The sequence below is a fragment of the Tenebrio molitor genome, chromosome 3 (genome assembly GCF_963966145.1).
Source record: "Tenebrio molitor chromosome 3, icTenMoli1.1, whole genome shotgun sequence".
Classification (NCBI taxonomy): Eukaryota; Metazoa; Arthropoda; class Insecta; order Coleoptera; family Tenebrionidae; genus Tenebrio; species Tenebrio molitor.
The window spans coordinates 6,722,804-6,748,879 of NC_091048.1; the positions used below are offsets into that span (position 1 = coordinate 6,722,804).

Sequence of the window (26,076 nt, forward strand, 5' to 3'; positions counted from 1 at the left end):
ATTGTACTATTGAGTTTTTTTTTCTTACACTTAAAAGTGTCAAATCCAGACTGGAATGTTTTGTACATTTATTCCATTCAGCCAAGTTGAAAACAAAAAGTACTTCCTTTACAGCAGTTCGAACAATAGGAAATTAAAAGTCGTTTTAAGCCACGATTATAGAGTTGAAGTCGTTATAGAGCGAGACGTTTTAATCCGTGGCTTGACGTTTCTTGATCGTAACACTTTAACTAAAAATAAAAAGGCAATTATCCTTGTCAAGAATGGTGCAGCACGCACGATTTTAAAGGGTGTGTGATGGTATCGTATTCTGGGGTGCCGCCGACGTTTTTTTTTTTTTAAATATTAGTATTAAATATTCGACGAAATGTTTTGAGTATTTTCACGATTTACAAAATAGTTAACCGGTCAAACGCAAGCATGTGCCAAAGAGGAAGTCGGATTCCAAAAATTCTTTCGGATAAATTCTAGGATGAGTTAATTTTAAATTTAAAACATGCATTAATTATGCGTTACGTAATCTTGAAGAGATATGATGACAGAGTTTTCAGTTTTGCTTCTGTTTGGTACTTCTTGAGAAACTTCGAAGATATGGGTGAGATGCGCGTGATATTTAATAAGTAGTTCTCATTAAGACCTGCTTTGTTTGCGGCATACGTTAGTGATACTAAAATAGCAATGCAGTAATTGAAAGAAAAAATAAAAGAAAGGTGTAAACTCAGGGGAATGCTTTGAAAGAGTAGAAACATTAAATAAAGAAGGAAACCAAGAAGCTTTGAACAGGAAAAATATAACGAATAAAAAAGGAGAAAGAAACTATTAAGTCGCTCACATAGGAAAAGAAGGGTCTCTGAAATATTGAAAATAACAAGTTTTAACATTATGCCCCACGTTGTGAAGCCACTTTTAACATTATTTGTGGTGTAAATTGTTTATTTACATGAAGGTAAACAAAGTTAATAAAGGTTTGTAGTGAGACTCTTGAGGGAGTTCGAATGATTATATGAATAATGATTTGATTTGTCCATGTGTACATCCCTTTTATAGCCTGGCTGGGGATGATGCGGCACGCTCCGACGGCGCGCAGCTGATGATGATGGTAGGGACCCAGCGATTACATTCTCGCTGGCGACGGTAGCGCTTCGAAAGGGTTAGTACGGGGCGCTTTGATACTACATCCGTGATTTATGCTACAAAGTTTATTTATTTATGTAAACAAAATACGTAATGATTTCAAAACATAGCAGTATCTGAATTTTTTAAAGAAAAATCCAAACGCCAGTCTTACATGGAAACTCTGATGAAAACTGATTTGTATCAAATATTGAAATGACGCTTACTTTAACGGCCGTGGTTAAAAGCAACGGCCGCGAAATTGGATTTCGCGGCCTGTTTTAGGTACGCTCATTTCGCGTACAATTGCACAAAAAACTTTACATAACATAATCAAAGTACGCCAGTTTGCGTTTTTAATTTTTTACGATTTCATTGTATAAAATTCTAATAGAAATGCTAATTAACACAACTACTTGATAAACAGTTGAAGTAAATTTTGCCTCAGACTTTCTGAATGTAATATATTTCGCCAGTAAAAGTAGAATTATTAGCTTCATAAAAAATAATTAGGATGATTATACTGCGGTGCGGGCAAAATTTATCAGAAAACATCTCGCTAATATCACTTTCACGACATTACAATTACGTATTTGTATAAATTACATTAACCAACACGACGAACTTGACACTAAAAGAAGAAGAATAGGAGTTAACGAGCTCATAAGGAAGCAATTACCGCATTAAGACAACAAGTAATTGACGAGACAACGTAATTTATTATACTGTTTATGCTTCTTGTCTGGTTGAAATGATATCTACATAGTTACATCAATCGCCGTTGTTCTGAAATCATGCTCTGATAATAATTACATGAATTATAAAATTATGGCCGGCTATAACTAATTCTGTTGTTGTTGTTACATAAACACTGCCCTTTTAATATATTTACCCTGGTAATGAGGTCGGAGCCGTTTCCGGTATTGTTTTATTATTCATTCGCCGAGAAGTATAACAGATGCATAAATAATCATGACGATATATTCGTTCATAGCGCAATTTGTTTGAGTACTCACTCGTTTAAAAGATGTAAATATTAACAAAGCCCGATTGCAAAGAGAATCTAACTCATACAACGCTTATTTTTTTACATATGTTCAAATTATTAATGGTCAAGTTATCAAAATTTCCGAAAAATAGAAATTGTGCATTTTGTATAATTTTGAGTTTTTTCAGGTTTTGGATCTCAAAAGATCGTAAAAGTGAAAAAAATGATATAAAGTTTTCTTATTTAAAAAAAAATATATTTTTTCAGTTTTTATTTTCGATGTGTAACAATTTTTGAGTTTTTTTTATATTATATTTGCTTACACATTCGATGACAACTGATTTTTTTTAATAACTATTTTAATTTACATATTGATGTAGGTCTTTTTGAGCTTCGCTCAGTTGTCAACCTCGACTTCGTCTCGGTCGTCAATCTTACTTACCACACTTCTACTCTTAATGATATAATCTACTATTATAAGTGCAAAGATAAATGATCATGTACAAGTTCTGTTATAGTTAAGGCAAGAAAAATACTAAGCCAGACCAAAATCACAATATTTTTCTCTCGACACCAATCATTTACGAGTTGTGCCGTGTGAATTTCAGCACGATCGTGTTGCATTGTCTATTGTGTTTTTTTCAGACTCAGTCTTTGATTTCACTGCTTGAAAGATTTGTTCGCATGTTGGTGCAGTTTGCGTTCCTTTTACGATTTACAAATGTACAGACACTTCAGAAGAAATAGCTCCTCGTGAGGACACATCACGTGTGCTATTATGCCGTCGCCAAATATGTATCTTTGTACTTTTTCTAAACCGTGGAATAAAAGGAAACTCCATCTGGCCTGTTCAAACAAAATCTTTTGTCTTGCTTCTGTGCGATGAACAGGTGGCTTTTTCTGCAAACGTTGTCCCTTTAGATGTCCCTTTGTACGGTTCAGGCTTGTGGAGCGCAAAACATATCAACAGTTTTTATAATTCCTCATCGTAAGTGACGAATTGGAAACCGTATCCAAAGCATCTTCTTTTTCTTTTGCTAGTTTAACTGCAATTAATTCTTCACGCCATCTGTCGGTTAGAGTATTTTCCTCCCTTTAATAAATTTTTGACTATTTCCCATTTCGATTATTCAAATGCAATTTTTCCCTTTTAACACATCATATGATGCAGATTTAATCCTTTCCAGTAGCACTCAATCATTCACTGTTTATAATTTAATATAAATACTTTGATATCTGTTTTCAATTATAAATGTAAACGTTGATCTCAATATTTATTAACGAGTTTGTTGGTGTTGTCAAGGTGAGGAATGATAAATGTGGTTTACATATTATGAGCAATGCGAGCGAAATTCAGTTCCAGCTTCCAGAATTCATTTCCAAAGAAAGTAAACAGACACTCACAAATAACATCCTTTCAAAAACTTAGATAAAAATTGGGAGAAACAGGAAGTATTGGTTACACAAGTAAAAATTCTCTCACTACATCATTTCGACAGTTCAAGAACTGATTGGTTTTCAGAACTTGTACTGAAATATTTAGACTGTCTGGTGCACAAATGCGACCGAAAAAATAAACTCTTCACTTCTTCAGTCATAATTTAGGCATCAGTTGATTCAAAAAATTTCCGCAATTTTTTTTTTTATAACTGAAACAATTTTAAAATAGTTATTTGTGTATCAAGGATAAAAAGGGCATCTTTTTCCGAGCCTGAGTTTTCTGGCCGAGGCGCAGCCGAGGCTTGAAAACAGACGAAGACAAAAGTCACTTTCATATTTTTATAATAAAATCAGTTAACATTATTATCATTTGTCGTTTACATGAGTATGAATAAGTATGTAATAATAACTAAAGTGAAAAAAATCAACGTTAAATTGAGAAAAGTTTGAAAAATTAAATTAAAACATCAAATACCTTTTTGAAAAGAAATTCAAAAATATTATTTTGGTAAATACCCTTCTTAGTCTCAGGCATCACTTTCAAACATGTAGGGCGCTGCAACTTCTTCAGCGTGAAAAGGTCATGTCCGCAAGACCGTTGAAAAATCCCACTGTGCTAAAAAAATATTGACGCAGTGCAGCAGTCGGCGTCGCGTGTTTTGAAAAATTTCCTTAACACGATCGGGTATTTTGTCGCGATGTTTACTTTAAAATGCGATTAGAAATATTGATTGTCACCTCGTACGGAAAGCGTGGCGGAAATAGAAGTGGACGGTCTCAATAACACATCAATCATTATCAATTTCTCGTGGACGGTTTCTCGGGGAGGTGACCGATCTAAATAATCGACGAAATGAACTGCTTATACGCGGAATCGATAATGGTTATTGATGGTTTCTTTTATGGTCACGTCACGATCCAGGTGTTACGGATTGAACCAAAAAACAAGAAATTTTCAACGGTTCAAGGTCGCGTTTTGCATAAATATTTCGATGAAATAAGCCGATAACAGAAAAACAATTAATTGGGATAGGTAATTACATACACGAGAACATCTCGATTCGGCTGCACAACCTCGAGGTGAACGACTTGATTAAACATTTTTTAATTTATGAACAACTGTTTCGCGATTTTGTAGTAGTACCTGTGTGGGTACGGACTTTGAAGAGGAGAATGTCAAATCCGGATAACTGTATATGTTCGGAAATCGTGCACCATCTATAAAAAATTACCATTCTATTTATGAAATATTGTGAAGGTGATGGTTTTACAGTGTTGATTTGATGCTAATCACATTTATGTGAGTTAAAATAACAGCAACACAAATTCATCCGAGATAAGATGGGAAATATGTAATATGGAGAATCTTGTTTTTTCTTTTTCTTTACTTTTGAAGTAGAAAAAAATATACAGGGTGATCCAAACTTTTTTTAAAATGCTCTAGCAACTTTATTTCTTGTCCGATTTCAATAAGCAAATGAAAAGGCGTTTAAGGGACTATGAACTGCCATATAATATTTATTTTTTAAAGTAGCAGTTTAAGTGGGCTGATATTTAACTTTCTTATTTTAAATGGTGACATATGTTTTTCATTAGTTATTTTTGAAGTCACTATTTTTCTAAACATTGCTGTATAAAAATATTATTTGTTTTTTGAAAAGTTTTGAAGAAATAAAAATGTTTAATAAATAATAATTGAGACATTTTAATGAAAAAGCGAATAAAATCAAGTTGCTTTGTGAGACCTGTCAGCTAGAGCTAATCGTCAGTAAAAATGAATACCTTTGAAGAAATGACAGACATGCTACATGTCAGATCTAAACTCCATTCGAGGTACGGAAACAGCGTGTCCTTGTCAAATTCTTTGCGTAACAAATGCTCTAGCTGACAGCAACTTGATTGAATTCGCTTTTTCATTAAAATGTCTCAATTATTATTTATTAAACATTTTTATTTCTTCAAAACTTTTCAAAAAACAAATAATATTTTTATACAGCAATGTTTAGAAAAATAGTGACTTCAAAAATAAGTAATGAAAAACATATGTCACCATTTAAAATAAGAAAGTTAAATATCACCCCACTTAAACTGCTACTTTAAAAAATAAATATTATATGGCAGTTCATAGTTCCTTAAACGCCTTTTCATTTAATATATCGCTTATTGAAATCGGACAAGAAATATAGTTGCTAGAGCATTTTAAAAAAAATTTGGATCACCCTGTATATTCAGTTTTCAAATTTGTTTTCTTCTACAATACTTTCAGATGTTTAATGAGATTTTAATTCAGTTAGTTTTTAACAAAAACATGTAACAATAAATATTGGTAATAGTTAATTCAGATCCATTTAAAATTTCAAAAAAGATGATTTAAAAAAGGCAAATTTACAAAAGGGTACCATATGGAACGATACTACCATGAGTGGTACCATTTCAATTTATAAATAGAGTAGGCCATGATTTTTAAATTAGATTGGCAACATTGACTGTTGATTGTGCAGATCCTGTCAATTGACCCGCTGTGTAAATTAGAGGTTATGTAAACATGTTGACGTTTAGGGTTCTCTCTTACGTTTAGTCGTTTTAATCTGTGATTTAAGGAAATGAAGCACTAGAGAATAATGCAGTTTTATTAACAACAATTAACAAATGTTCTCCCCCGACTTCGATGCAGCTGTCAACTGTCCGTTTCGTATTTTCAAACACATTTTCCAACATATGAACGAATTTTGCGTCTTCAACCGGAAAATTAGGGAAGGCATTTTGAAAATCTTCAACGCAAGCTTGTATGTTCTTAAAATAACTCTCTGTAACAAACATTTTATGTTCCAAAGTAAACATTTTGAAGCGTCTCTTTGACAATTCAAATCCAGCTGTCAATAGTCAATGTTGCCACTCTAATTGAAAAGTCATAGCCTACTTAGTCATTTTTATACTTTTATAGTGAAGAATGATAAAAATTAGCGAACTTCGTAAATCGAATCAACTTTTATGCAAAAGATGTTTCCAGAATATTTTAATTTCATTTTTAATTTTGTCAAAACTGAAATATAATGAATCCGTATTTAATTGTAAAAGTTCTAAAAATAGTTATGTAAAGACATGACCTGAAATAATATTTTTACATACCCTCGGAAATTAAAAAAGACTAAAATACGGGAAAAAAATCACGTAGGTAGGTACAGAGAATCACTTTGCATATCTAATCTGTCTAACTCGATAATACATTTTTGGTGATTAAAAAAACATAGATGTTATCTACTGCGATGTACAGAACACTATAATATAGTTCAAGGACATAATGCGAATTAAAAACTTGATTGTAATTCGTAACCATTATTATTAACCATTATCTAATGGATTTTCGAAAATACTAAACAGACTATTATTACTAAATTCTTATTTAAAAAATAACCCGAAAATGTTCGATTTCTGCTTTTGATATTTTTCCGTTTCGTTTTGAAATAGTATACAAGGTGATTCACGAATACTGTCTGATTTAGTCTGATCATAGTAATCCGATTTCAGAATAATGAAATAATAGTGTCAATCTAATGTGTCAAAATAATTATATTTTTGTAAATAAATCACACTATTCGTGAATCATCCTGTATTATGCAACAAGGTTTATAAACCCCTTTTAAGTAACGAATTCTTTTAGGCACGGGCGTAGCGAGTGTTTAATAAAACACGTGACTAAAAAGTTTATGAAAGTGCATGAGTTCAATACTATACTTTTTCTACGAAATGTCAAATTATCAACTTGATATGCGTCCGAAAAATTCAAGCCGTGTTTAAAGAAACTTCGAGCGTGTTTTATCGAAAATACCCAACGAATATCAAAACGTCAATGAACAATCGTATTTAAAGTGACGTTTAATGCACTATTTGCCAGTGCAAAATGTGGCACTTTAGAGAATGGAGTAAAGTAGTTATTTGCATCACAAGGCCAAGAACTGTCATTTTGCAAGTGCGAGGACGGTTTGTGGTCCGAGGCGTTAGCCGAGGCTACACAAGTGTCTCTTTTACAAATCCTACTGAAATTTTGGGACATAGTTCTTCATACTGATATTTTTTAGTTTCAGAAGTTTTAATCCTCATTTGCTTCTGTCAAAAACAGTCACGAAGAACACATGCACAATGGGCTCTTATAAACAGAAAATTGAACTAGTTTTTGACAAAACCAATGAGAAACCACAACCTTTTCAAGATCTGCGTAATTCATTAGATATTTAAGACAACACAACCAGCCTCTCCTTAACAATTTTCTGAGGGTTTATTGTTCTAAACTTCCAGAGACGGTGCTAAATATTATATCTGTCTTCCACCGACTGAATCAGTTACTCTCATTATATTCCATCAAAATAAGCAAACTTTACACATTAATAATTAAGATAAAGCCGAACTTCGCGAGCTGTAAAATCGTTCAATTTAATTCAAAATCGCTTAATCAATATTCACTAGTGGTGATGTCTGAAAGTTTCAGATTGTGCCGAAGTTGCGAATAAACAATTTACTGGAGGTTTTGTATCGAAAGTCTAGACAAAACCCTCATAATTTCCCCAAATTTCGTTTTCAATCAACCCCGTCCAATTTAAAATCGCTAAACAACGTCAAACTTTAACAAGCTTCCATCACTTACCGAAGTTTCGTAGAGCTTTTTAAGCTCTTCGTAAAGCCACATTTCCACAGCCAATCGTTTTCTGATGAGACTCATTTGGTGGTGTCCATATTTGGCAGTGAGAAATTTCTCTCTGCGTTCCTTGATCTCCCCCTTCTCCTTGAAATTGACGTGGAGACCTGTCTTCGACGGAGACCTCTCAGACCGGACGTCGGCCAGGATGCCGGCGGGCGTCGTTCCGTTCGTGTAACCCCCCGTCACACCGCACTCCATTTTTATTGGGGGTTTCTGCAACAGATAAAAGCCTCCAATAAACAAAAGGATAAGAGAAACGTCGACAAACGGTGACAGTTAAAACCGCACATGCATCAATCAACAAAAGAGAAAATGGAAATGGAGTTTTTATTTTAGACCTGGAAGTCTTTTTATCTAGAGTTTTGAAGGTGATTGAATAGGTAATTAACAATTAAAGATAATAAATTATTGTCACATTATTATCAACACAGCTTCTCCAAAAATCAAAAATAAATAATAAAATGTATCGGATGTTCATTTAAATGTCTCCTCAAGTTTGGTGTTGAAGAGTCGATTGTGAACGCACCACTCGTCACTCGCAGAGTAAAAACACAAACAACGCAAAAAGTGAGGTTAGATTTAAACAGCTGATCCGTGATCTGTAATCCGTGGTGTGTTCACAATCGACTCTTAAAAGACAACTTTGAGAATAAATTTAAATGAACACCCGATATATGTCAGAGGTATTTTATTTTATAAAAAATCTATAGTTCAATCAAGTTGCCCAATGCAACCTTCATTAAAAAAATAGAGAAATATGGTTACCTCAAGGATCAACCTTGGGCTCGACACTTTATGTATATAATTATTTCAAAAGAGTGTATTATAAAAGTGTTGTAAATTTTAAAATGTTATCCCGATGAAATAAAGACGTAGTCCAATTTTAATATTAAAAAAGAACTAAAATTTGTGTAATGCCTTGTGATTAATCAACGCTGTAATAAGATTTCGATTTGATTTTGACAAAAACTCCTCGAGATATTTGTATTTTATTTGAAGTGAATAAATTGTGTATCTATCAATTTCCAAAAGGATTTTTGACTCTCACGGTTTCCACGTTCGGTCGAAATTAATTTAAATCGTAAAAGTCGCAACGCCTCCGTTGACATATTGCGAAATGATGAAAAATTGATGAACACAATGGATGGCTCATAAAACGATCGTTAAATTAGATTTATTGCAAACTGAATTGTGAAATTTTTTATTGACGATTTAATCTACTTTCTATTCGTATCTCTGTATGGCCAGACGATTTATCTTTGTTTTTCGTTTTAACTAAAACTGAGACCCGGTCGGGGGCACTAAATTCGTGATAGATCTGCGGACATAAATCATCGGAAATTTTGTTGTGATTCACTAAATCGGGTCTCTGTCAAAACTCTCGGCTAGATTAACCAAAAACATAAATTGGTCGGATGGAGTGTGCTTTTTACTCGGAATAGAGCCAGACATTCCGTCTGCATTCTGCACAGCATCCACCTATCGATTTTATGTTTCAGCAGCACTTTGGTTTCAGCAGGTGATTCACTGAAACGGATAATTTCGTCTTGCAGACATCTAACAAAAGAAAAACTGGCTGGGTGATGTGTAGAGGTGTGATTTGCAAAAGAAAACAAAAATTAAAATTGTTTCAAAAATTTTAAATTGTATTTTTCCAAGTCCAAACAAATTTTTTTCGTTATCATTAATTTTTTATAACACTAGATATATTCATACTATTAGTACCTTCCTGAACTTCACTTACAATGCAAGCTAAATTCTAATTTGTTTGTTATTTAAATATGACTTTGCCGAAACCTTTGAATTAAACAACAAAGTTTGTGACTGAGATAAGCTGTCAAATATTGGAACATATTACATATTTGCATTCCATTAAATCCGTATCCTGTCCTCTCCCTTTCCAATTCTCATGTATTTGATCCTGATTTCTGGGATATTCAACTGGATATCAAAGGTTTCCATCGAGCCTCGGCGATTTTTGTAGATTATGTAGCAAAGAATTAAAATTGAATTCTCTCCAATAACATATAAAGTCCATTCAAAAATTAAAAAACCACCAATGTCGCATTTTCCTCGATAATTACTATCGGCAACGTTGTTTAGTGTAAAATTTGGTGAGAATTGTAATTTTGAGGTTAAGTGTTGATTAAATGTACCTAGGGTTTTTTAAATTTTACCAACCTAAAGCAACAGATGGTTTTTATTTTTGAATGGACTTTATGTGATTTCAATTACAGAACAAACAAAATAAAATTCTCCAGTCAAAATAATGCAATTCAAGTCAAATTCAGTGCAATTTTAAATAATCGAAGGTAAAATAAGATCTAATTTTTTAATCCGATACATTTCAATTTCTCGAAAACTTTTTGCTTTGGCAATTTTATTCTGATTAGGTCCGAGAGCTTTAGCTCGAGGGTTTATCCTTTGAATAAAAATGTCCAAATATCAACGATTAAAATTGTCTAAAGCAAAAATGTTTAAGTGAAAATTTATCAGATATAAAAAATTAGGTCGTGTTATTTTTGGCAAGATTAATTCCAGAATACTAACTTTAACAATTTGAGAATCTGACAAGAGTAGCATGCAATTTTAATCACTTTTGACAGATGACAGAGTAGTAGGACGTTTTTATCGCGATAAACATTTTTGACTGGATGAAAGCAAGCGCTCTGATTGAGAATTGATCAGTTGTAATAGTAGTAATAGTGTATGTGAACTTGTGCGAGAGAAAATTATCGACGGTTTGACATGCACGAGGGACATTCTGGTAGAGTATTTCCGGAAAAATAGAAAAATAAACCCTTGAAACTAAGAGAAGAAGCGATTGAAGAAGTAGCCGAATTAACTTAACTGGGCAGTATTATAGCAAAGAAGAATGAAATAACAAAAAAATGTAGAAAAAGGACTAAACAAAGCAAGATGCGCATTTTCAAGGTTAAACAAGATATGTCACTGGAATATCGTGCGTTCATTTAAATTTATTCTCAAAGTTGGCGTTGAAGAGTCGATGGTGAATGCATCAGTCGTGTAAAAACGTAAGATTTAAACAGCTGATCCGTAATCCGTATAGTGCGTTCACAATCGACTCTCTTCAACGCCAACTTTGAGGATACATTTAAATGAATGCACGATATATTACCGATAAAAACAAAACTGAAAGTGTTCAATGCAATGAGTAAACCGGTCAGGAACAAACCACAGGTTTTCATCGATAGTTGCTTAAAATCAATACTAAGATTTGGTGGCCCGCAATCATTTCAACCAAGAACTGTGGACTCGGACAGAAGAAGAACCAATAGAAATACAAATCAGAAGCAGAAAATTTAGATGGCTAGGACATGGCCTAAGGAAAAAAGAAGAAGAAATCCCTAAACAACGCTCAAATGAAGAAAGACGGAAGCCAGGTTGGCCAAAAGAGTCATGGATAAGGACAACACAATCATCATAGGCGAAAAAGTTATTCAAACAAATGGCTTATATAGCGAAAGAAAGACAGAAATGGAAACAATTCATAACTACCTTATCGCTCAGGTGGCAATAATGGGATTTGCTACTACTACTATCGAGTGTTCAATGGAAAAGTTCATCAAGTAGCCTTTGAATTTTTCATAAGTCATAACATTGTGAAGTATAGTCTGTCTTTTAATCAAAGAACCACGACCTCTTGATTTAGGTTTGCAAATATAGAATTTTACTAAATTTAGGGAATTTAATGATATCTATTGGCTATAGCAGCCAACGCCTGTCATTTTTAATGTCCTTGAAAGCAAGCAAACTCGCATTTAAAATTTGAACGTGTTATTAAAAATACCTCGCAAAGTGAGACATTTATTAAACTCTCAAATTAGTTATTATTAGGTAAGTTGTCATTAACTTTATTAACATGCTGAGCTACCAATATCTCTACATAATCATAATTTTTTTATGATGAGATTTTTCACCCTAGGTTAAAAGTGTATAATGCTGCTAGCTCTATTTTGCGTCTACATTGCAGTGTTGGTGGTTATTTGATAAAAAAAAAACACAGTAAATGTCAAAAGTTAGGTTAGGACCACGTTAAGAACTGACATTTTTGAGTAAATTTATTTTATATGTTATGTGAGTGCCAAGTTATCAAAATAATTATAACAGGACATGTCTCTGGCTACATGTTTGGTAACATTGAATACAAAACCTCTTAATTTGATGAAAGTCGCAGCGATCTGTAAAATTTAAGGTTCGATGTATTTTTTGTATTGACAGCATTAATTGCACACCAAGACTTATTGCCTACGTTGTCGACAAGCCAATTGCAAAGATGTAATCTTCTTGGATAATCTGCTGGCTTCAATTCCTGCACGGTGTGGATAAAGATGTAAATTCCTGTGTAACATTGTGTGCGTTGTTTCAACAGAGAGATTAATTTGCTGACTCAATTATCGGGCGGATGTTTTTGGTGCATTAATAAATTGAAATTAAATTTACTTAAAGTTCAAATCCACAAAAAACGAAACTCAACTCAAAAAAACACGTTACACTTGCAAAACACAACTGACATCTGTCAAAGAAGCCATCATCCCGTTTTCGCTCTACCTATCTTCTTTCATCAAAAAGTCATAGCCAATTTGTCGAACTTTTCATTTGAACATCCGTTACTTTATTTCATTTCTTGAAGTGTAAAAAATATTATGTATAATGAAAAACTACGACCTTTACAGTTTTCAGTTTGAAATACTTTCTAAATAAAAAAAAAAAGATTTTCAAAAGCAAACCACATTCGTTTTCTGTTTGCTCATTTTTCTGGTGACACTGTAGATGGTTTCGTGGCAAATTAACGATTACGCTTTGTATGTCTACAGAATGTTGACTAATTATGGTTGGAGTCTGTCCTGCAATGCTCTGCAATTTACCAACAAAATGGTTTAATTCGACACGAAAGGGGGTAAATTGCGTCTACTGTATAATCAAAAAATGGACATGATGACATAAATACTGTATTTATTCTATTTTCGTCACGAGGACATCCTACCACTGATTTTAATATCAAAGTTACATCTGTATAAAATAACTATACTACGAATGTTGGTACGCTCGGGTTAAATTCTAGAACCACTGGACCGATTTCCAAAGTTTTTTAGTCTTAAGTAGATAGTTTCGTTTTGCAAAAGCTATTTTTAATCTATCCACTTTTCAAAATAATCGTCAATTCACAAATTTTACCTGTCAGTTCAAATTATGTAGTTCTTAAATTTTGAATAACTTTTTACATTAGGTTTGATATAGTTTGTCTTGAAAGGGCCCATCTATTTTAAAATTTTATATTCATTTAAAATCTTTATATTTTATACTTTTCCCAAAATCAGAAAAAGTTTTGTGTAACTTACAGCGTGTCTTACCAAAACCCTTTCAAGGAACCCAACAATAGTTAATTATATTTCTAATTTTGTCCTCCCTCGGTATATATTTTATTACTTATTAAATCCTCGTGCAAAAATGTATTCTTCACAAACGCAATACAAGCATGAAATTATATTTTCGGCTTCATCCCTAACTGGTAAACACACCTTTACCTTCCAGCGCGAAAACTAATCAAGTCCTCGGCTTCGCCTCGAGCCAGAAATCTAGTTTTCGTGCTGGAAAATACACCTACCGTACTGTAATGTAAATAACTATTTTTGTGTAATATTCTCGTTTAAAGTACCTATAATCTGTTTCAAAATCAAAAATCCACCAACACTGCATTCTACCTCGAAAATACAACCGACAACGTCGCCAACTTTTGTTTTTAGTGTGTCTGCAAATGTCAGAAAAAAGTGGGGTTATGAAAGAAAACTGTTGACAGTCGTTTTGGTACTAGTTCATCGTGTTTTTTTCTTCTCATTTTATTATTTCACTCAAAAGGTATGATAAGGTAGCTACCACCTTTTGTACCTACATTATAATTATTTTGTATTACGTAAGTAAACTCAACAGTTCTCAGTCAAATTTTGGCAGGAGGTTGGGCCAACCCAAAAAAATGAAACTTATTCTAGGGAGTTTTTTTCTGCCAACATAATTCAACAGGTGGTGGATTTTTGATTTTGAAACAGATTATATTATTTATTTTAATAAAAATCAAAAATGATTATGCACTACATTTCTGTATTAAAAAAGAGGAAATTAATATACAGCGTGATCAAAAAGGACTGTTTAAGATGGCAGTACTGATTTTTACTTTTAAATGGTATAACTGGAGTAACTTCCGGTTGTTGACGACTTCACACTGACAGTTGACAGTTCAAGTTGTTTGTTTGTAGCGTTGATTTTTATGCATACATAACCTAAAATTTTGTCGCTGTTGATTTCATGTCAAATTTCTGTCAAAAGACGTGTCCGGTTGCAGTCTTGCAAATAGCCGAATAACAAAATGCTTTTAATTGTATTGCCAACTCAAACAGTCCTTTTTGGTCACCCAGTATTTAATTAAATTTAATCATTTGTAGCTGGCGATTGTATTTTGATGGCAAAAGTTTTGTTTTGATGTGCAATAACTAGCTAACCTATTCTAAACAGCTAATAACTATTCACAGACTTGGCCAAAGTAGGTATCCGGAAGTTCTAAAACCTCCCCGTTAAAGTCCACAGCAAAGTTGAACCGATTAAGAAACTTAGACGTCGAGTTTACACAAGAATCTGTATCCTGCAGTAATTAAAAAGAAGTCTACCATTTTCCAGTAATATTACGTCTTTCTGTGTTTGTAACAAAATTCTGTACTTTCATAACCAGGTAAATCTATTTCTTAACAGAGAGATGCCAAAACACAAATGTAATTTTTCTTCGGAACAAGAATTCTGATTGTCTCTCTTCCGATCCAAAAGTTTTTTCATTAGAGTATCCGGTCGGCTAAATACAGTACTCGAACATAATAAATTGGAGCGATTTTCGCTCAGCGACGAGAAGAAATTCAGCCCACGTTACCATAAATTCACCCTTCATCATCGCGTCCACCTACGCACATAAAAAGTCTTCCAATAATTGAAACAAACTTTTATTTCCACACACACGAAAAATCGAAAGTCGCCCTTGTGGGTGGAAAAATTCCAGGAGTTTTCGTCTTTATGCTTGACAATTACGGCGTTATTAATTAAAAATGAATGGACGACGTCGCCTTTATGTCTAATAAAAATAATGATAGGAATAATCCAATAACGAACCGGGCGATTGTTTAACAGGACAACGCCTCCACACCAAATGAAACACGGATGTAATTACGGAGAAAGAGGAGGGCCTGTTTACGCCACATAATAAAAATTGTTATTTTAACTAACAAGCTGAGACGGATTGCAGGAACGATTTGTGCGAGGTGAAACATCAAACACCCTCAAAAAGTAATCTTTATGGATGTTAAATCGCAGCTTGATAATGATTAATGACGTGCGGAGTCGTTGGCCGATATCTGCTGCTACGCCATTTCAGAGGTTTTATATTGAAACGTGATCTGATTTGACACGATTTTTCAATACAGGGGGGCCATTTTCCAAGAAACGTGTTACATTTTCTATGCGATAAAGCTGCAACAGATTATACTCTCACAGAAAACGCAAAAATCATTCTTTTCAACTTAATCCACATAAGTACTTGAACAATATTTTCCTGCTTGAACGAGCTCAACGAAAGAAGAACATAGTAATTATTGTCAAATCAACACTAACAACAAGCTAATTTTCTGCTATAATATAACAAATGGTGTGATTATCATCGATGATATCTACGAGTGAAACCGAGGTAGAGGTCTTGGATTTTCTCATGGGCTATGACTATGAGTCATAGCTGCGGAAACGACCAATATTGGTCTCAAGTATAGTCGACGTTTTCATTTAGAGATTTTTCACTGGTTTATCTTCACGCAGATATTTCCAAGGCCACAGCCCATGAGAGAATCCACTACCTCTACAGATTCAACGAGCACTCAAGCAGAGTTGAATGTGCTGCTCCGGTATCACGCGTCATAATGTCGATTATTAATCATATCACGAGTTTACGAGTATATTTGAGGAGAGAATATAATAAATGAATTCATGTGTTTCGGTTTATAACGTGCAATTTGGAGAAACATTTTTAACTGTCAAATTTGAAAAACGTTCTCTGTTTTATAATGTCGCTGCGATATCCTTTTACTGTTCTGTTCCAGCCAATTAAAATAATTGAAAGGGGATCATGTGACACATGAATTATATTCTCATGTTGATTCAAGCAACTAAAAAGAAGTATCGGGTGTTCATTTAAATTTATCCTCAAGGTTGGCGATTGTGAACGCACCACGGATTACAGATCACGAATCTGCTGTTTAAACCTAACCCCACTTTTTGCGTTGTTTGTATTTTTGCTCTGCAGACTGATGAGTGGTTCGTTCATAATCGACTCTTCAACGCCAACTTTGATGATAAATAAATGAACACCCGATACAAATTTAGATTTAGTAAAATGAAGTTGATTGCACTTATGACTCATAATATACAATATTTGACGTTCTCTAAATGTATCTATCTGTATGGACACGAATACAAGTGTTTACCATTTAATATTATTTGCACAAAAGTATGTATTTTCAGAGACACATTTGATCCTACAGTAGGTAAATGTTTGCTTTCCTTTTACGAATGTTATGCTCTCATCGGTTTTATTTTTCATACTCGTATTTGTCTTGCCTTCTCAGATTCAACATTGTACATTTTCACATAAAATACGAAGTTAAAAATTAATATTTTTTATGAAAATTCGATTTCTCATGAATTAAAAAAAAAACACCATTTTAATATTACCTAAATTCCCTTCAAGAAGAACGGAATGTTTAATTTAATAAAACTAATATCAGACGCGAATAAGAGTCTACGTGTTATTATTAAATGAAAAAGAATGAGATAAAGGAAAATTATTGACGCACTAAAAAAGAACAGCTTTCTCAGGGAAGTTTTATTAACTCCACTTCATACATTTTGCTTGGGAATGAGACTGCCGAAGAATATTGTTCTCTACAGACACAGCAAGAAAAACTGCAATTTACATGCTATCATGTGTTATTGTTCTGTGCTAAATCATACATTCTGCATAATAATGGTAAAAGATGCTTTAATTTATTTGTAATTTTCATTGCGTTGACTCTATTATTGACACGTTTTATAATTTTTCGAACTCACTACCTTCAAAATGGCGTTTCGCGACCGCAACACTTAACCGCAAATCTAGATTTCGCGTACGCGCGTGCTTCAAAATCACCCAAAAAGCATTGGCCTTTTTGAGCATTCTGAAAATAATTTGACTTGATAATAACACAATCTGGATTACAAAACGCCATTTCTCCCATTTGGATGTTAAAAATTTCGAAAGAGTTAAAATAAATCGCTATTAATTCTATTGACACTTTGACAAGCGCCATGTATCTACAAAGGGTACACGACAAATCAGACATAATGTTCGTTTTAAAAAATATTGTACAAACTTCGATGCGCGAATGAGGCACGAGCGACGAAGGAGCGAGCCTCAAATAACGCGCTCGTGCGCAAAAAACGTCTTGTCGCACTCGGTTCGTAAATAACTATTTCACACATTAAAAAACGCTTTTTTAATTCAAAAGCTTGTCTTCCTCGTGAATGAAATAAGTTGGAAAATGACATAGAAACTCAACCATTTTGTAAACTATATAATTAAAATGTTCACTGTTCAGTCGCTCCTTTGTTCAACTTGTGGGAAAATGTACGCACTTCTTTGGCCGAAAATAACTATAATAATGAAATTTTCGGTGATAAAAATGGTTGCTGAATGTTTTTTTCAGAAAAACTCTCGTCAAGAAACTTGTTAACGGCGTGATGACAAACCTATACCATTCTTGTGCACCCACTGTGTATATTGAGCCGTTCAAACGATAAACTTGTTGATGGATGCGCTAGTGTTAGTGCCCTGATAACAACATCTATCTTGTACCATTCTATAATCCTTCAGACTCGAGTATAATGACCCATCTGTTTACACGATGAGCGTCTCTGGTGCTTTTATTAAACCGTTCACTCTTCCTCTCTGTCTGGCAAAATCATTAATGTAGCAATTAGATTCGTATTAGTGGAGTGGATCCACGCAACTCTTCCTTCCTAATTTAACATTAAAAAATGTACACGGGACAATTAAGGGACGGAACATTTTAATTTGGACGCGCCTAGACGCGTCGGATTATTTTTAGAACAATTTATGGTCCCGTCAAAGTCAAGTCCGTGTCCGAGCAAACATAGCCCCAGGGTTAAAATTAAATGCTCAATTAAACGCGACTCTAGGGGGAGCGTTTTCGATTTTATTCATTTTACGAACGGATTAGTGTAGCGTTACATTTAGTGTCGGTTGGACCGGTCGATGATCACACCGCACCACTGATAGAAAATATTCATTTAACATTGAACAAAAAACGGTGACGTCTTTGATTGGGTCAGCGTGAACACCTGTTCGGGAATATTCCTGTACCTGTCGATATACTGCACCAATTCTATTGTGATTTGCGTCAATAACAGTGAGCGGTTTACTTCTACGAAAAGCTCCTATATCGTGTACGAAGTTGTGCTTCTACACATTACACCCACGCTCACATCTAATTCGATCTCACAATGACTGCGTTGTTTAGTTGAATTTATTTTATATTCATTCTTAAAAGTCATTAAGGGTGCACGGCGGTGCTTTTGACTAATATTAATGCGATCACCTGCTCCCCTATATTATTACTGAGGGGCGATAAAATCGATCAATTTTTCACGTACCAATTCTTTCATAGGTTCGGCGCGTAAAAATCGGGATTGTTTATTATTTTTCCACTGTGGTGATTTATTATGGAATTTTAAACTAGATCGAGTCCATCAAATTATTTTCTTACGCTATTTGAACATCGAAAATATTCTACGCAGTTGATTGGTGCAATTTGTGCATCCGGTAAGAGATAACGTAACAAAACTTTGATGCAGCACCGATCAAAATTACAAATTGTACAATTTTCAACGAAGAAATGACGAGAAAACATACAAATAAATTTATTCTGCACATAAAGCGTCACATTAAAAATTTTACAAGTTTTCATAGAAAGCTGGACCAGACAATGACTTATAGAAACCCTGTATGTAGTATGTCTAAGATAGAATAATTAAACGATTTAATCAAAATGTTTTTTTGGTAATTGTTCACTTTAACTACTTCTGGAATTTTCGCGTTTTTTCTGGCTAGACAGCCTCAGGACGTCCTCCTACATCGTTTCCCACCAGTCAAACCTTGTGCAAATGAAAATTTTCCTTACCCTTTAGTTATACTAAGACTTGGCGCGACCTTGACGCGACCTTGAAACACAGCCAGAGAGAAAAAAAAGGCATTTGCACAAGGTTTGAATGATGGAACACGATCTGGGAGGACGCCATGAGGCTGTCCAGCCAGAAAAAACGCGAAAATTCCAGAAGTAGTTAAAGTGAACAATTACCGTTTTTTTTTTTTCGAATGACGAAAGAAGTCAAAATATTCAGTCATTGATGTTTCAACAAATTTGAACCAATAAAAAGTACTTCAATGAAGAATAAAGGAAACATTGAAGACAACACAACAATAATAACTGATGAACAAAAAGTCACTATAAGAAGAAAAAAAAGATAATGATATTTTCTTGTGCTTAAGTGTAATAGGAAATAACAAATAACTGTAGATTAAAAAACTTTTTTAAGAAGATAAAAAGTGGGCCTACTTCACTGAAGAAAAGCTTTTGATAGAAGAAGATATTACTGATGACGTTTAAGACCAAATTGAAGCTAAGAATTTCGCTATGAAAGAAATATAACTCAAAAATAGTGTTCTCCTACTGAAAAAGAAAAAAACAAAAATAGCGGGAATTTTGAAAAATACAACTCTTGGAAGAAAACATCTTTAATGATGACATTTTGTGTTTGTTTTTGAAAGCAGATCTCTAAGATTCACAAAGACATGACAAATTTCAAGACTTAAAATAAAAGAAGAATAGGAAGAAGATACAATTATTGATGACAACTTTTTGTGACTTTTATCCTTGGAAATAATTGTACATAGATAGAATTCAAAATGTCTATTTTCTCATTTTTAAAACAATTATTAAAAAGAAAACACAAAAATTAAGAAAATTTTGTAAAAGCGTTATCGGGACTAGAAAACATTGTGAACAGTAACGTATTTTTTTTACATTTGTTTTCATTCATAAGAAAGAAATGTAGGTCCGGAATATTCTTTTATGAAGCTTTTTGAAGCAGATTTCCAATAAGGACAAGACGATATTTTAAAAAATTAATGTTGGAAGAAAATATTATTGATCATAAATATTTTTCGGTGCTTGTCAAAGTAAAACAAATGTAGATTTAAAATGTTTTATCAGAGAAAAAATGTGCCTTAAAATTCAGAGATTCAGAATTTGTAAATGAGCAGGTACAGCAAAGCTGTGTCCAAAGAAGTTTACTGGTACTTACGTAAAAATTCATAAAAAAAAGTTTTGCTACAAAAAAAAAATCAAGAAGAATGAAGAAACATGTAGTTTCTTCGGCTTTTATAGTGCTTTTTACTTCTTGCTTGCAAATATAGTCGTTTATTTGACGAGTTTGTGTATAAATTGGGCCTTTTTTGGCACGAGTGCCAAAAAAGGCCCAATTTACAAACGAACGAGTTGAATACAACGTTTTTTTGTTCGACGAGTCCCTTAAAGGCTTAAAACCTTTAAAATTAGCTTGACGTTTCGTTTTGACAAGTTGTGACATTTATCAAAATCCGTTCACATAGGAGAAAATTCTCACATTCTGACAGTGTCGAATAAAAAAAGATCTTATAATATGAATAATTCAAATGAGAATATTTAATAGGAAATGCATTTTTCTGGAAAACTAGCAAATCTCAGAAAGCAAATTTTCATTTATAAATCATCAGTTGCGTTGGTTTTATTTGTTGTTTTTGAACAAAGAGAAAGTTTTCTTATAACGGATTTTCTGAATCGTTGGGAATCAATTCTTCAACTTACTCGCATCATACAAATGATCAAATTTGAATAATTTTATAAAAAAGGTTTTGATCGATAAATCAAGAGAACAATATGTCAAGTTAAAATGTTAGAAGATTGCAATTTTATAAAATACAAATATATACATATTATGTAATAGAAAAAACGAATAGGCTGAGAGTGAAAGCGGGGAAGAGAGCAGCAAAGTTTGAAGACAAAATGGATGGAAGGGAAGAGTGCCGGATACTAACGGAATGCTGGACAGAAAAGAAAAAAAAACAAGAGAAGAAGGAGAAAGAGAAATACCATGTGATCAAAAAAACAAAAAATTAGAGTTGGTTGTGACTAAAAATTTCAGTTGGCAATTCGTTAAGATTTCAATTATCAGATGTCAGTCTCAAAAGTTAGGTTAGCGATTTTGAGAACGTTGAAATCTTGATTTCCATAAAGGTGTCAATTATGTGTGACCTGTCGGTCAATATTCAGAGAGGTTATTTGTGGGGGCTCTTATTGTCAAGGGGTTTAATTTCATGCACAACAGACACAGGATAAAGAAAAAAGTGCAAATCTTTTTTAAGGATAAGCTGAACTGTACCAAATGATAGGTACGTTACTTTCTTGGGTTAATCTCCGGATGAATTTATTTGGGGTATCTGCAATTCTTTGTTCAACCTCTTCAATATTTTCTGCTGTTCTTTTTGTCGGTCATCTATTGCCTTTTTTGCGTAGAACACTACCTGTTTCCAAAAACATGTTTACGGATTTTTTACACTTTCTAGACAAGTTGGTAAGTGCCTTGAAAGTCCGAAAACTTTTGTTGAAATTCCTCAAAAACTCTAGGTGTCGAATAGGACCATTCGCCGTTTTGCTCTAAAGTGAACATATTGTAATAGCAAATTTAATACTCACTAATTAATAATGACAATTACCATTGTAATGACATTCAAATTAAATTTTGACGTGTTGCCAACTGAAGCGTATTAATCACGGTTTTTTTTTTATTTTCGATCGCACGGTACTACCAGAGGAACGGGTATGCCAGTGAAGAAATGAAAAGATTGAGAGCAAAAGGAAGATAGATGAATGTAGAGCTGAGTGAAAGGGACAAAGACACAGACAAAAGAAAGAAAGAAAGAAAGGAACGAATCAAAGAATCCAGATACAACAGGGAGTACCTGGGGAGAGAGAGTACAAGAGAAAGAAAAAGATGGGGAGATTCAGATTTGCGAACGAAAACAGGTATTGGATGGAAGGAGAGAGACAATCGAGCACATGTCGAATGGATGTAGCGAAATAAGAGAAGGGTTGGGAAAGAAACGGGGTGAAATACTGAATGAAGACGGAAGGGAGATGGATGAAAGATAGAGAATAGAGGAATTAAAAAGGTCATTTTTGGAATTGATATTTTTGGTTTAGTTATGTTTATGTGTAGGGCAAAAATAAAAATATAACAATAGAGAATTTTTGATACCAATAATAATTGTAAGATAATTCTATAGTTATTGCGACTGTTTCATTATATCTAACACAGGCCGACACAAACACTCTCAATTACTTTTTTTAGGGGAGCTTCCCCACAAAAAACCAGACAACAGAGACTTTTCTATTCATGTGGGTCAATTGCATCGAAATTTTGTAGAGACACGACTTTACACTTTACTCGCGAAGCGGATATTAGCCACGGTGATGAAAAATACATTTCCAATGAAAAAAATTCAAGCGTTAAAGTGCCAACGTAAATAAAAGCGAATTTTAAATGTTGGTGGTATAAAACAAACTCAAGTACAACTTGAGCGAATGGGAAAAAAGCGAAGGGTAAAATAACAAAAGGAAAACGAGTGGAGAGCGCGAAAGTACGAAAACGAGAACAAAAAACAAAAAACTGGATGATCACCACAAAGGACGAGATTTTTTTTTGAAGATTAAGATAATGTGGGTGAAAAATAAACAATAAGAGGGAAAGGTGAAAAGGTAAAAGAAAATCGGTAACAACACAGAATTGAATTTTTCTCTAAAAGTGTAAAAATCAAATAACTACACATTAAAAGCGTGAAAGTATGAAAAAGGAAAAAATCATATTTTCACCCCCCATAAATTTTTTTGTGAAAGAAATCGTAACACGATAATGCAATTGGACATAAAGAAAAAACAATAATAGAATGGCTTGAAGTCTGGAACGTAAAAATGTGATGTTGAAAAAGAATAAACTTTTTTCCATAAAACAGGATAGCTGAAAGCGTGGAAATATGAAAAAGAAAATCGCCAATAAAAGAGTTCAATGAACACTGCAAGCTCATTACATTTTCACCCTACACGAATATTTTTTTTTTTTGAATGTCGGTAAAATAATGTGGTAGAAACGATGAATAACAACAGGGAAATGACTGGAAAAGCTAAAAGCGGGTAGCGTGAAAGTATGTAAGGGTGAAATGCCTACAAATACAGTGACCAAAACGACGAATACATTTTCAACTTAAATGAAGGGCTTGTTGAAAAGATTCCTGAAATGAATGAGAAGGCTGAAAACTTATAAATACGAAAATGGAGAAAACCATCAACGTAAGGCATACCTATTTTCAGCCGGCATGAATAAAATAGAAATAACCCGATGAATTCCAATTGGGAAATTCGAGACCATCTAAAATCTTTCTTTACTTTACAATACTGTATACTTTATAAAAAATACATTTTTCTTGAGGATCATTGTGAAATCTTGTGATTCTGGTTTACACCAATGATGGAATTGTTTGATATTAACACATCTAACTGATGACTAAGACTCGAAGAAAAAAAGGAATAACGGAACTTAAACACCTAGAGCAAAATGAGACATCTCAAACGATGACTAAGAGAAAAAATAATCATTTGGGAAATACAAAGGATAACGGACATCAACAACAGAAGCAACTGTTTGTTAATTAGTTAAGTAAAACAATAAAAACACATTTTTGTTTAAGGAAGACTCGTTAAAAAGCAATTACCTTTTACGTTCTCAATTATCGCATTTTAACGTGTACTTTGTGTACACATCGAAACCGAAATAGTAGAAATTCGTCATTTCTTGAAGTAGCGATTCATTGATTAAAACCGATAAACGAACAAAATTAATTATCTACCACGGATTATTAAATTCAAAAATAATTTTCTTTGTTGCCTCCGGGGCTTCTCTTCTTGCCTATTATTACTACCTAATAATAATAATCTCGTTTGTTCATCTTCTTGACCGGCCTCCTCGTTTAATTCGGTGAACGTTCTTCGTCCCCGAGCTTTGTTGACAAATTATTAAATTCAATTAAAACCGGAAACACGAAAGTGGCGACGCGCTTTGGGCAAGTACTCGGCCAAGGTGTGCACTTTCTTTTCCAATTAAATTTCCAAATATTTAAAAAATCCAGTTCCCACGCCGGAGCTTCCGAGCTTTTATTGAGACAATCCGGACCGGAAGCCGCAAACGGGCTAAGATTACATTCCAGTCTGGACATCCTTTCGAACGTAACCATTTCCCTGTTTGTTCTGGAGAGACAGCAGATGGGCTAAAGACGACGTGTTGACCTCCCCGTCTGAGGACTCGACATCTTCGTAATTGTTTCCCTGTGCAAATAACCGACGAAGATAATCGCTCGTCTGCCGGACAGTCAACCACCCCTCGACCGCCGATGGGTGATTTACACACCGAGGGTAATAAAGAGAGGCGGTAATAATTAAGTGGAGATATGCGGGAATGCGGGGTTACCCAACTTCAAAACCATCAAACGTGAATGTTTAAGCCGGCGTTATTTATGGTTATAAGGGGCTTAAAACGATAAAAACAGAAAGATTAATTCGAATCCAGTTTGATCTCCAAAACGATAATTCATAGGTGGTGGAGGTATGCGAAGAAATTTTGTCCATAATCGGTCAAGCGATCGCCGTCGTGAATATGTTGTAGGTACATAATTATAGAGCAGGACGTTATCCTGGTCCACCCAGTGGTAGAGTTACGAGGACAACGTCGAGGTTGAAAATAGTGACATTTCGTGAATTCTGGAAAAGTTGTTTAAATGCCAGAAAATATGTGGCAGAGTGAATGTTGTGCCAAAATATTGATTTTCTGGAAATTTATGAATAATTCCGTCCCGGTGTTAATTATTTTTAAAAAGTGCACAGTACGCCAGCAATCATAATTAAATTGTAATTATGGGTGAATTCGTAATGAAATATACAATTTCACTGGAGCAACACTATCATTAATTAATTATTGTTCGCGTCGAGATCATCACCCACTGTCCAAAAAGTAAAAGTAATTATTTAAAATAAATGTAAATAAGAGTTTTGGTACATAATCACATAAAGTCCATCAGAGTGTGGCGAATAACAATAAGAAATGTCACGCCAATTATTCGTGGAGAATTTGGAAGGATTCGCAAGGCTCTTAATTAATTAAATCCAATTCGGTGTAAGTGAGCATTGTTCCGAAATCGTTGGGGGATCTGTGCAAATATTTATTTGATTATTTGCAAACCCCAAAAATCCGAAGGAACAGAAGCGAAAAAAATCTAGAATCAAAATCGGAAGTTGTAAATTAGACACTCACGATTTTTTTTGTCGGCGAAGATGAATGAATGCGTAAAGGATAATCCTAAAGGACAAAGGCACCGCCCGATCTGCACACCCTCCTGGTCAAAATCACTCACACCAACACATAAAATGTTCAATAGAGATACGAAACAGCAAAAACGTACGCGTACCCCACGAACGCCTGCGTTCAAATGCGATGATGCGGTTAGTCGAGACGAAACCTGGTCGTTTCTTTTCGGTCCGTTTCGGTTTCGTATTCCTGTTCCTGCTTAGTAGAGCTGCAGGAATTTTCC

At 33.9% G+C, this 26,076-nt stretch overlaps 1 protein-coding gene across 2 annotated transcripts in view; it reads right to left on the bottom strand.

The window, feature by feature from the left end:
* LOC138125369 (protein phosphatase 1 regulatory subunit 14B) overlaps positions 1–26,076 on the bottom strand; it is a 67,186-nt gene that overhangs the window by 21,034 nt on the left and 20,076 nt on the right. The window contains exons 1-2 of one of the 2 annotated variants that reach the window (XM_069040641.1): positions 25,800–25,985; positions 8,184–8,450 (exon numbers count right to left, since the gene is read on the bottom strand). In XM_069040641.1, coding sequence (XP_068896742.1) covers positions 8,184–8,435 — 252 coding nt within the window. In that variant the 5' untranslated portion in view covers positions 8,436–8,450; positions 25,800–25,985. Of the gene's footprint in view, positions 1–8,183; positions 8,451–25,799; positions 25,986–26,076 lie in introns of those variants that run through there. The other variant, XM_069040639.1, reaches the window with a different exon arrangement.